Source organism: Bubalus kerabau, chromosome 2, assembly GCF_029407905.1.
Source record: "Bubalus kerabau isolate K-KA32 ecotype Philippines breed swamp buffalo chromosome 2, PCC_UOA_SB_1v2, whole genome shotgun sequence".
In the NCBI taxonomy this organism is placed as follows: Eukaryota; Metazoa; Chordata; class Mammalia; order Artiodactyla; family Bovidae; genus Bubalus; species Bubalus kerabau.
This window is the reverse complement of record NC_073625.1, coordinates 181438892-181451564: the sequence shown is the minus strand read 5'-3', so window position 1 is coordinate 181451564 and position 12673 is coordinate 181438892. Positions and strand designations below refer to the sequence as shown.

At 35.4% G+C, this 12673-nt stretch overlaps 1 protein-coding gene across 2 annotated transcripts in view; it reads right to left on the bottom strand.

The window, feature by feature from the left end:
* RYK (receptor like tyrosine kinase) overlaps nucleotides 1-12673 on the bottom strand; it is a 113827-nt gene that overhangs the window by 41990 nt on the left and 59164 nt on the right. Inside the window, exons 7-9 of one of the 2 annotated variants that reach the window (XM_055569646.1) lie at nucleotides 12401-12501; nucleotides 8936-9070; nucleotides 6581-6667 (exon numbers count right to left, since the gene is read on the bottom strand). In XM_055569646.1, coding sequence (XP_055425621.1) covers nucleotides 6581-6667; nucleotides 8936-9070; nucleotides 12401-12501 — 323 coding nt within the window. The remainder of the gene's footprint in view (nucleotides 1-6580; nucleotides 6668-8935; nucleotides 9071-12400; nucleotides 12502-12673) is intronic. The other variant, XM_055569647.1, reaches the window with a different exon arrangement.

Here is a 12673-nt window from a genome sequence, read left to right as displayed (position 1 = left end):
CCAGTCAATCCTAAAGGAAATTAACTCTGAATAATCACTGGAAGGACTGTTGCTGAAGCTGAAGCTCCAATACTTTGGCCACCTGATATGAAGAGCTGACTGACTGGAAAAGACCCTGATGCTGGGAAAGATTAAAGGCAAAAGAAGAAGGGGGCTGCAGAAGATGAGATGGTTGGATGGCATCACTGACCCAATGGACATGAATTTGAGCAAACTCTGGGAGATAATGAAGGACAGGGAAGCCTGTCGTGCTGCATTTCATGGTGTTGCAGAGTGTCAGACACAACAGAGCAACTGAACTGAACTGAATCTGTTCCATCGATCTTGTCTATATAACACTTTTCTTGATTAGTAGCTTTCTACATCTGAAAATCAAGTATAGTATAAATTGTCCAAATTTGTTTTCTTTCAAGATTATTCTAGCTGTTTTTCATCTTTAACATTTCCACATTGATTTTAGCATCAGTTTTTCTATTTCTATGAGAAAAACCTGCTGGAATTTTGATCAAGATGAATTTGAGCCAACTCCAGGAGAGAGTGGTACACAGAGGAGCCTGGCGCGCTATAGTCCATGGGGTCACAAAAAGTCAGACGTGACTTAGTGACTGAATAACAGACTATATGGTAAATTTTCATTAAAAGTTTCAGGTAAATCTAAACAGGTCTAGCCTAAAATTCTATTGTAGTACATAGAATCTCACTGACAAGGTTAACATTTACAAACGCCAGTAAGGATAAGCTTGACTACATAAAGTTGAAATGAAATAAGGTTTCAGAAACAAAGTAGAGAAAGTAATAGGCTGGATAAATATCTGTAACACATAAGGCATGCTGCTGCTGCTGCTGCTAAGTCGCTTCAGTCGTGTCCGACTCTGTGTCAATTTCCTCCCCTTAAGAGTTCATACAACAGGAAAAAAAACATTGAAAAATAGGCAAAGGATATAAACAGTTTACTTAAAAAAGAAACATAAAGAATCAGCAAAATTAAAAAAGGATTTTCTGCCTCATTCCTAAATAAAGAAATGCAAATTAAACTGTGAAAGTCGCTCAGTTGTGTGACTCTTTGCGATCCCACAGACTGTAGCCCGCCAGGCTCCTCTGTCCATGGAAATTCTCAAGGCAAGAATTCTCAAGGGAGTGGGTAGCCATTCCCTTCTCCAGGGGATCTGCCCAACCTAGGGATTGAACCCGGGTCTCCTGTATTGCAGGGGGATTCTTTACTGTCTGAGTCATCAGCAAATTAAACTAGGAGATGCCATTTTCCTCTTAAGATTGGAAGAGACAAAAAATCAGCTACCTGCCAGTTTGGGCAAGAGTGTAAGGAAACAGGCTCAAGATGAACAGCATCTTGGTTAGGTAGAGGAAGCAACATCTAACAAAATTTTTAAATACATATACTATGTACTATCATCAATCCCACTGCTAAAAGTCTACTCACAAAAACTCATCTATACATAACTTAACAAGAATACTGTTCAGTTGTAACAGCAAAAAACTCAAAACAACCAAAAACCAAAGTGCCCATCAACAGAGACCTCGTTAAATGTTAGCATGCAAGAACATTAGGCAGATATCTTAATTTTAAAAATCAGACTTATATGCACTGACACAGGAATATTTACAAGATACATTAAATTTTAAAAGCAAGGTAAAAAACTGTATTTATGTGATCAGCTATATTACAAAATCAAATTTATTTGGATGTCCATCAACAGAGGAATGGATAAAGATGTGGTACATATATACATGGAATATTACTCAGCCATAAAAAAGTATGAAATAACACCATTTGCAGCAATAAAGACGGACCTAGAGACAGTCATACAGAGTGAATTAAGTCAAACAGAGAAAGGCAAATATCACATGATAAGGTGGAATCTAAAAAAAATCATACAAATAAACCTCTTTACAAAACAGAAATAGAGTCACAGATGTAGAAAACAAACTTATGGTTACTAAGGAGAGAAGGGAAAGAGGGATAAACCATTGACTTACACACACTATTATATATAAAATAACTAATGAAAACTTACTGTATAGCACAGGGAACTCAAATCAGTACTGTGTAATGACCTACATATATGGGAAAAGAATCTAAAACGGTGGACATATGTGTATATATAACTAATTAACTCTGCTACACAGCAGAAACTAACACAACACTGTGAATCAACTATACTCCAATAAAAATTATTGTAAAAAATGGTTTTTGAAAATTAGATATATTTGGATGTTTTTCTTCTTACTGGTAAAGAGTCATAAGAAATTCTTTAGGGTGGCTACTTTTAGAAGTAGGAGAGCTACATTTTGTACTTTTCTGTGCTGTTTAAATTTCCTAACTTTACAAACAAACTAGAAAAAAATGACCACAGGAGACTGTGGTGCATTTTATTGTTTCCTTCTTACCTCTATGTAGCTAGACAAACAAAAAGAACTACCACTACATTAGTAGAAAAAGATTTTCATATAGTAGTCAAAATTAGTAGGATTATTCCATTTTATTTTTAGCTTCTGAACTCATGGTTTTCTCTCCAGGTAACAAACAGAACTAAAATTGGCTTTTAGTTCAATGTTTTAGAAATAAAACACAATAATGCAATTTATTAATATCTTTACACCTTCAAAAGAATCCAAAGCCATCAAATATTTGTACAAATCTATAAGGATTCCTCTATCTTAATAGAATAGAGGATGTTCTTTCCTGTTTGAAAAGAACATTTCCATTAAGTGAATAGTATATTTTCATTATGTAACTGAAAATGAATTTTAATTTTTTAAAATGGTTTTTAGATACTAAAAACTAAGTCAAGAGTATATCTTTAAAAATAATTTCAAAGAAACCAATAAGGTATGTCAACAGTAAAAAAAAATAATAATAATTTACACATCTTATGATCAATCCAGTAGGAGGGAGAAGAAGATACAAAGACTGGAAAAGCCAACATCCAGCTCCCAGTCCTACCTAGGAAAATGCTGAACCATCAATAAAATCCAGACCACTAAACACAAGCACCGTGATTACATACACATTCCTTAAAAGTGGAGCTGGCAAAGCTGAGAAATTATTAATTTCACTTACTTCCAAGACTAACCCATGGAATCACTCCAGATGGCTTCACTTAAAACTTTTGTAGGTATACAAAATGGGTAGACACAAACCCAAGGACTTGAAACACTTGCTACTTTGGAAAAATCACTTTACCCCAATGTCTGTTGAAATAAATTTTAGTTGTTTAGAAACTGTTTAAAATTTAGGATCATTCAGTAAATGGCAGAATATGTCTTTTTTACTCTTTTTGTAATATAAATAATTTTTAATGAAATTATGGTCAGAACTATCAGTATTTGGGGGCTGGAAGGATTTTTTAGAATTTAAAACTAGTAATAGTTGGAGGTCTGCACCTAATTAGTAAGAGTTTATCTTCCTGCCAGCTAGTACAGAGATCCAAGTAAAATAAGAAGTAAATTTCACAGTGTCATGTTTTGCATAATTTTTCAAGTTCTTAACTTTGATAAGCATGTTCTATTAAGCAAGGGACACTTGAGCTGGATAATGAGCTAAGAAAACTTTGAGGGAAAATAATTTTATACATTTAGTAAGAAAAACTACTTTCCTGGATTCTTTACCTAGTTTGGCCCTAGCCTTTTAACTTTAAATACTGAAAGGTCTAACTCAAAATGAATGTATTTGAAAAGAAGACTACACAATAATTTACATTCTAAAAGTTTCTAGAAAGAACAAAATGATTTTTAGAAAGCCTACTTATTTCTAAGAAGTTACAAAAGAAAATAATAACTTAATTAACCTCAAATTAATTCATTTATTTTATGGAATTCAATTTCACAATATTCAATGTGTGAAATTCAGATTCCTAATTTCAATCTCTGGAAATTTATATTAGCATATCCATTAAGTTTCTGTGAAAAATTATGAACTTTTTAAGAAGCCAAACTCCAATTTTGTGCTTATGCCTAAAGGAAAGGTCACTGATCTTTTAAAAACTAATTTTTGTATTTTTAGCTGTACTTCTAATTGTACAGCATGTAACAAAGCACACAGATTTGCGAGAGAACTTTGTCAGCTCTATGTGGCTTCAATTAAAAAATAAATATAACATTCCAAAAGAATAAATCTCAGAGACAATCATGTGGAGCTATAAAACAATTTTAAAGCAAATACTGTGGTCAGTACACTTCCTCTGTGTTTCCCACACAAACCATGACTGTATCTTGGCTAAGGACTCACTGTGCTTTCTCTGGTTTCCGTATAACTCAGAGAGAACATTATAATTACAGTGGTAAGATACAGAAACAAGCAAGTGACTACAATGCAAATGTATACAGACAGAGAAATCTTATCTTGTGAAACAGTCCCAGTATCTGCATTGTGTTTTCTTATCACTATTATTTCCTTCTTTCCCCTATTCCAATCCTAAATCAACCCAATTCTGTATTGAAACCTCTTTAGTTAATTCTACATTTATTCAGAACAAATTAATATTAGCTCAGGTCTAAATTATCCATAGAATATTTACAAACCTCAGAAGAAATATTAGAATTAAGGGGAAATGTTTCCTTTAAAAAGTGGAGAAAGTGTAACAAAAGACAGATGTTATTAAAATTAGGGCTCAAATTTTACATTTACAAAGAGTAATATGTAAAGTACCCTTCAACACTAGTCAGAAAACCTAGTGGGACCAAATTTAAATATCCATTTTTAAAAGTGTTTTACGGTTAGGAGAAGTGAATGAATAAATATTGAACGCAGTAAGTTAAATCATTTGTTTAGAAAAGAAAAGTCTAAGTTTGTGCTTGTAGCATCTTAAACAATTTTGCTAAATTAAAAGAAAGCAAATTCCTAAGATTTTTTTGGTTAGATTAGTACAATCCAACTTTTTAGAAATGATAAACATAAGCCCTTCATACTTTCCAAGAATTCCTTTAAGTAGATTTAAAACATAAATTCTTATAAATTAACATTAAACATAAGTTCTTATAAGTTAACGTTGTCAACTTCATAAAACTGTCAGCTCCTACTCATAAAACTGAATTTAGTTTTGCCCTTAATTTATGCATTTGAAATGCTAAATTTGTTTTTCTAAAATATTCTAGTTATCTCACCTTAGATCAGACACTGTCAGGCATTAAGCACTCTTTAAATTACCACATTTTTTCCTTCTCTTAGAATTAACAAATAGACTCAACTAAGAATTATTTTAGTTCAGTTCAGTTGCTCAGTCGTGTCTGACTCTTTGAGACCAACATGGACTGCAGCACGCCAGGCCTCCCTGTCCATCACCAACTCCCAGAGTTTACCCAAACTCATGTCCAGCAAGTCGGTGATGCCATCCAACCATCTCATCCTCTGTTGTCCCCTTCTTCTCCTGCCCTCAATCTTTCCCAGCATCAGGGTCTTTTCAAATGAGTCAGCTCTTTGCATCAGGTGGCCAAAGTATTGGAGTTTCAGCTTCAACATAAGTCCTTCGAATGAACACCCAGGACTGATCTCCTTTAGGATAGACTGGTTGGATCTCCTTGCAGTCCAAGGGACTTTTAAGCTTTTACAAATACCAATCATAAATCATTAAAATTTTAATATCATAAAAAGGTTTGCTAATTTACCAGTATTAGGCAATAAACCATATTAAAAATATTCTAGTATATTTTTATAGGGAATCTCTAACTGAAAATTTTATATAAATCAGTAAGTGAAAATCTAAGCAATATATTTCTCCAAAAGGTGAACATGTGAAAATAGATATTCTGTTCATGAAAATATAAACTAAGCACTACCTTTTAGAAAACAATCTGGCAACTATCAAAATTTTCAATGTAAATACCTCATGGGGCAGCAATTCTAACTATGGCTGTATCTGTAAAACTCTGCCAAGACAGAACACACACAAATGGATACTTTCTGCAAATTATATGTAATAGCAAAAAAAGGGGGTACTAGGAGTGAGAGGAAGGCAAATAACAGCTATTCACATAGGTACAGTGGTTCATCTTTTTCTTTACAATTCCTCAGTACTAAGGATAGGGGGTGCTGAGATGTTTTTTAAGAAGGAAAAACCAAATAATTGGAACCTAGGAAAAACATAATATTAGATACAGGAAAAAAGAAGTTAATTGGATGCAGTTTAACTGGAAGCCTGAGTACTATCTGGGGCTCCCCTTGTGATTCAGCTGGTAAAGAATCCACCTGCAATGCGGGAGACCTGGGTTAGATCCCTGGGTTGGGAAGATCCCCTGGAGAAGGGAAAGGCTACCCACTCCAGTATTCTGGCCTGGAGAATTCCATGGACAATATAGTCCATGGGGTCTCAAAGAGTCGGACATGACTGAATGACTTTCACTTCTGAGTACCATCTAACAAATGCATAATGTCTTAACTATTAGCTTCTATTTTCTATACCTTAATGAGAACAACACAAATCTCCTAAAAGTTAGTCTGTATGAACTAAATTAACATGGACTGACTGAAAGGTATGTCACACTTTGAATATCTGAAACAATTTCACTGGCATAAGCCACCTTAGACAGAAAAGTGTTATGGAGACAGGATGGGAACAAATCCTACCTTTAACTGTTTTCACAAATGCTTGTTTTTCTTTATTTGGATCTTTTTCATCTACTAAAATCCCATGGAAAATACGCCCAAAAGTACCTAGAAGGAAAAACAATAATTACTGAGATCATATGATAATGCTCATAAAATTATAAGTACAAAATTTTCTGGCACAATACAACTTAAATATAACAAGGCCAAATGTGATCAACATTACTCCAGCCCTAGCATAAAAAGACTCAAATCTTTATTTTTCTTCTTTTTAAACTACAAAACATCTTAACTGGTTTTTAGAAAAGATGTATTTAAACTATGAGAATTCATTCTGAAATAGCCTAAACAAACTAACGATACAGCTAGGAGCACTGGAGCTCAGTAATGGGCTGTCCACAGAGACATTTATGAGTTTCTAGACTTAGCCTCAGAGCAATGACAAAGGAGAAAAATGGACTCTACTTATACATTCAAAAACACACAAAAAAAACCTGCTTCCGTTAATGACTATTTGCCTCTGGGACAGTTCAAGCCCCTCCCTTAGCTGTGACTGACAAACAAGCACCTCTAACTGATAGATGAATTCAGAATGACTCACAGGCATCCAAAACACTTCAAACTGAGTTATGGAAGGGGAAAGTTACTGTCTATTGAACAACCTGAAGAGTTCAGTAAAGCATTTTATTATTAATTTCTGTCCTCTTCTTTCAGCATTGTCCCCAGTCAATACCCTGAAACTCAAAAAAGAAAGCAAGGACCAGCAAACAGGGAAGGGCAGGGTCTTATCTCTGAAACACTTATCATGTGTTACTTCATGTAATGTACATCAGTTCATCTAATCTTCCTGTCTAAAGTAGAAAACATAAGCCCATATTTACAGATAAGGAAACTAGCTATGGAAGACAGGAAATGATTTCTCTAAGGTCATCTAGGTAATAAACTGTGGGACTGAGACTGGAATTTGGGCATAACTCCAATACCAATGCATCTCCTTCTGCTGGAACCCCTATACTTTCCATCACAGAGAAAATTACTTAGAATGTTTCAAAAAGGCCTGTGAGCAAGTGATCATCTTTGGACAAGAACTAAACAGGAAATATCCTTTTAAAGGTGATAAACACTAATAATCATGCTTTAATATACTTGAATATCAAAATTGTTCCAAAGCTTAATAAGGCAAGTTAAAAATCTAAAGAAAGGGAAAATAAAGATCAGTTTTATAGAGGAAATAAACTGTGCACTGCTTTCTACCTGACCTGTCTCTTGAGAAACCTGTATGCAGGTCAGGAAGCAACAGTTAGCACTGGACATGGAACAACAGACTGGTACCAAATAGGAAAAGGAGTACATCAAGGCTGTATATTGTCACCCTGCTTATTTAACTTATATGCAGAGTACATCCTGAGAAACGCTGGACTGGAAGAAGCACAAGCTGGAATCAAGACTGCCAGGAGAAATATCAATAACCTCAGATATGCAGATGACACCACCCTTATGGCAGAAAGTAAAGGAGAACTAAAGAGCCTCTTGATGAAAGTGAAAGAGGAGAGTGAAAAAGCTGGCTTAAAACTCAACATTCAGAAAACTAGGATCATGGCATCCGGTCCCATCACTTCATGGGAAATAGATGGGGAAACAGTGGAAACAATGGCTGACTTACTTTTTCTGGGCTCCAAAATCACTGCAGATGGTGATTGCAGCCATGAAATTAAAAGACACTTACTCCTTGGAAGGAAAGTTATGACCAACCCAGACAGCATATTAAAAAGCAGAGACATTACTTTGCCAACAAAGGTCCGTCTCGTCAAGGCTATGGTTTTTTCAGAGATCATGTATGGATGTGAGAGTTGGACTATAAAGAAAGCTGAGTGCCAAAGAATTGATACTTTTGAACTGTGGTGTTGGAGAAGCCTCTTGAGAGCCCCTTGGACTGCAAGGAGACCCAACCAGTCCATCTTAAAAGGAGATCAGTCCTGGTGTTCATTGGAGGGTCTGATGTTGAAGCTGAAACTCCAATATTTGGCCACCTGATGCAAAGAGCTGACTCATTTGAAAAGACCCTGATGCTGGGAAAGATTGAGGGCAGGAGGAGAAGGGAACGACAGGGGATGAGATGGTTGGATGGCATCACCGACTCGATGGACATGGGTTTGGGTGGACTCTGGGAGTTGGTGATGGACAGGGAGGCCTGGGGTGCTGAGGTTCATGGGGTTGCTAAGAGTCGGACATGACTGAGCAACTGAACTGAACTGAACTGAACTGCTTTCTATCCTTAGGGATGAAATGAGATGAAATTCTTAAAATTTGAAACAAAAAAATATTTATACTAACAGTAAATCTTCCTTGAAAACCTGATTTTGAGAGAATAGGTACCTTCTTGGAGCACATCTTTTAGAGTTATCCTCTCCCTGGATATTGCGATATCCTTCACCTTAGCTTTTGCCTCCAAAAGAGTGACACTTCTCAGGTCGTTCTTCTCTATCCGCAAGGTAGGATAACCTGAGGAGCCAACAAAGCCAAACCAAGAAATATAAATACCTTCTTATGGCACCAGGATCAACTAGTTCAGTTAGAATCCCAGGAGGAGTCAAGTCACAGGAACAAATAAAGGTAAGAATCAAAAAGGGAAAAGGCACACACAGGGAGAATTATTTATGAAGGCCATACTAAATTTTAAAGAAACACTTTCCCACCTACCCCAAAACCTTAAAATGCAGAATTAAAACAAGAAATACTAAAAATAATATTTTATTAATACCACTTCAATTGCTTTTCTGCCAAATGAAACAAGCTTTGACTCATGGAATTACTCTAATCCCTTGAATGAACTGCTTTTTTCTCCAAAGATTTTCTAATATAGTCTCCTAACAAAAAAACTTCAAATGAAGAGATGTTTGCAAAAATAGCTTTTCTTAAAAAAAAAAATATATATATATATATATAATTGGTTTAATCATTCTAGCATCCATACAGCCAGTCATACCATTGTGAGATCCATATTCGTTTTTCAGTTCTCTTGATTCATATTCATTCTTAATATGATGCTAGCAAAACAAAATTTCTGGCCATAAATTAAAATTCTCATTGCAACAAAAAAAAGTTAGAATAAAAGGAAGATCTAGTGTTATTAGCAAGCAGAAATTGGAATGGTATTTTAGGGAAGAAAAATCCCGAAAGAAAGGGTGGACTCAGACAATGATTATCAGTGGCTGCTGGAAGAACCACATGAAAAGCTTTGAAAAACTTTATTATAAAAGGATGCATTAGGATGACAAAACCTTATCCCACTGATCAGCAATTTGACCATGATACATCTAGGTGTGTCTGTATGTCTAGTATATATGAGTGTGTAATCCTTCCTGGAGTTCTCTGAGTTTCTTCCCTCTGTATACTATTGTGTTTTGTTATTTTTGAAAACTCTTGGCTCTTTTATCCTCAAGTGTTTTTTTCTGCTCCTTTCACTTTTTTTTTATTTACAGGCAAATATATTTCTGTTGGTTTTTTAAAAAAAAAACACTATTTATTTTGTATCATACGAAGTATCTATCTCCTTAAGGTAATGTCTACAAAAACAAGTAAACTTATTGGTGGTAAACTTATAAATCTGTCAAAAAATAATTGTACTTCCACTGACTTTTTAAAATGCATTTTGCTTTTAGCATATATAATAATTTGCTTATCTACCTCTTTAAGGTTATATCCACAATCAAGAATGACTCTAATGAGCAAAGCTAAACATTTAAAGCAATGATGTGTTTCTTAGGAATAGTCTGAACTACCCTCACATCTATCATTTTATATCCTGAGGGACATACATCTTTCTTTCCTTGGTGGAGATGTTAACTGCTGCTATGATTTCCCTTAGATTTCTTTTAAGCTATAATGCCCACTTCTTTCCCCTTTCATTTTTCTTGCCACATCTTACTAAAGAACTAGATCAACTATCCTGGACAAAGTCCAGCATCTGACTCTTCCAGTGTCATCTAACTCATTCCTCTATCCCTGTAAACTGAAAGTCAGTCTTATAGCCTCGATTAGATCCAGGTTAACTCTCTGCAGGGGACGAAAACAAGAATATTCCACCTGGGAATACAAACTACCTAGCTATCCTACTTTTAATGATGCTAAGTTCCAGGAGCGGATTCAGGCAGTAACACTATGATCCCTCAAATGGTAAAGCTCCCTGCCTCCCTTTGTTCGTATAGTTTAAAACATGGACAATCCTTTCCTGAATCAAGTATTTTATTAGGGGATACAAGTATGATATTCTGATTCTATCATTCCTTCTGCATTTATTAGCTGGGATTTTTCTGTTAAAAAAAAAAAAGTTCCCTTCATAGCCAGCACTATCTGGTTACTGCAAAATAGTTTATGCTCAGCTGTCAGAGTAAGGTATTATTGGTGCCTCAGTTAACTCCCATAATGAACTTTTTAAAAAAAAGTATCACTACAAATTTGTGGATTTTTACACATTTCTACATTTTACTTTTATATCACTTCAATCTATTGCAGTCATTATTCTTTTTGATGCTCAATGGTTCCATTTTGGAAAGCTCTTGTCTTTAGTAGTTTCCTTGATTTTTGGCTCAACAAATGTCTGAGGTTATCTTACTTATTCCTGACCCAGTCCTGAGATCATCCATTTCTCCAAAGAATCCTGATTCTTCTAAATGAGAAACAATACTGAAAGACCATAGGAGGGCACTGGGTGAAGAATAGATATTCTTATTTTTTAAATAATGTTGTTTATCATTTTTTTTTAATTGACTTTACATTTTGCATTCACTCCTAGGATCATGTGTTTATTTGGGGGCTGTGCTGGGTCTTGATTGCTGTGCCTGGCCTTGTCTCTAGTTGTGGTGTGTGGGAGCTGCTCTCTAGATGCAGTGCACGGCTTCTCACTGTGGTGGCTTCTCTGGTTGCGGAGCACAGGCTCTAAGGCACGCGGGCTTCAGTATTTTGCAGCATGCAGGCTCAGTAGCTGTGGTCCACGGGCTTAGTCTCTTTGTAGCCTGTAGGATCTTCCCAGTCCAGGGATCAAACCTGTGTCCCCTGTACTGGCAGGCAGATTCTTAACCACTGGACCACAAGGGAAGTCCAAGAACAGATATTCTTAATTTTAGTTTACTAGAAAGTAAATGTCAGTCCAAGGGAGATAAAGATAAAGGTATCTTGCCTACAAGAACCTAATTAATCAATGGCACCAATGAGTTGAGTCCTGACTTATGGCCCACTGTCTATCCTGATGATTGTGTTGTTTCTTGTTTGGTGAATGATGTTTCTCAATCCTCATTATGTCTAAATTATACTCCAAGAATGATTATTTTCCCCTGAACAGCTACAGTATAAAAACTTTAATTAAAATCCTGTTCAAAATAAAGGAAATTAGATCTCCAATGGCAGCTCGTTTACCATCATGATCAGAAAACAATGTAAAGTCCTTACCACAGCCCATGAGACCATCAAATAATTCATTAAAATCCAAATCTCTGTCTTCATACAGTTCAGTAGCTTATTCTAACTACTTGAAAATCCTCCTTTTGAATCTGTACAGAAGTGATTCAGTAGCCCTTTTAACATAATCTATAGAAACCTCCCTAAAACTAATTCTAACAACTACACCTAAATTTTAATACTCTAATTTTGGAATGTTTCATTCAATGTTCTAGAAAACAAAAGTTTAAGCCTAATTCTGTACATGTTAGATTCTATGAATATAGCATGGCATATGTCCCATACATAATTAACCAAGGACAAGACAGACAGGACCAAAGACAGACAGACCATAAACAATTTTAGTAAATCATCTTTAACTTTTAGAATTAAATTAACTCTTACTGGTAATAGGAGTTGCATTGTTGGGTGTGTCGGCTCTCAGATACTGAGTCGTCTGGGTAGATGGCTGAGACAGCCCTTGGGAACTACTGCTGGCACTGATGCTGCAAATAATTTTTAGAAGAGAAATACTTGGCAAGTCAGCTTCAATGAGAAATTTCCTTTTTCAATACATACAAAATGCATGGAGCCATTATAACCGGCTTAAAACCTTAACAGAGATCACAATAATGCATGGATCTCCATCACAAATGCTTCATACTGAAATTTTACTCC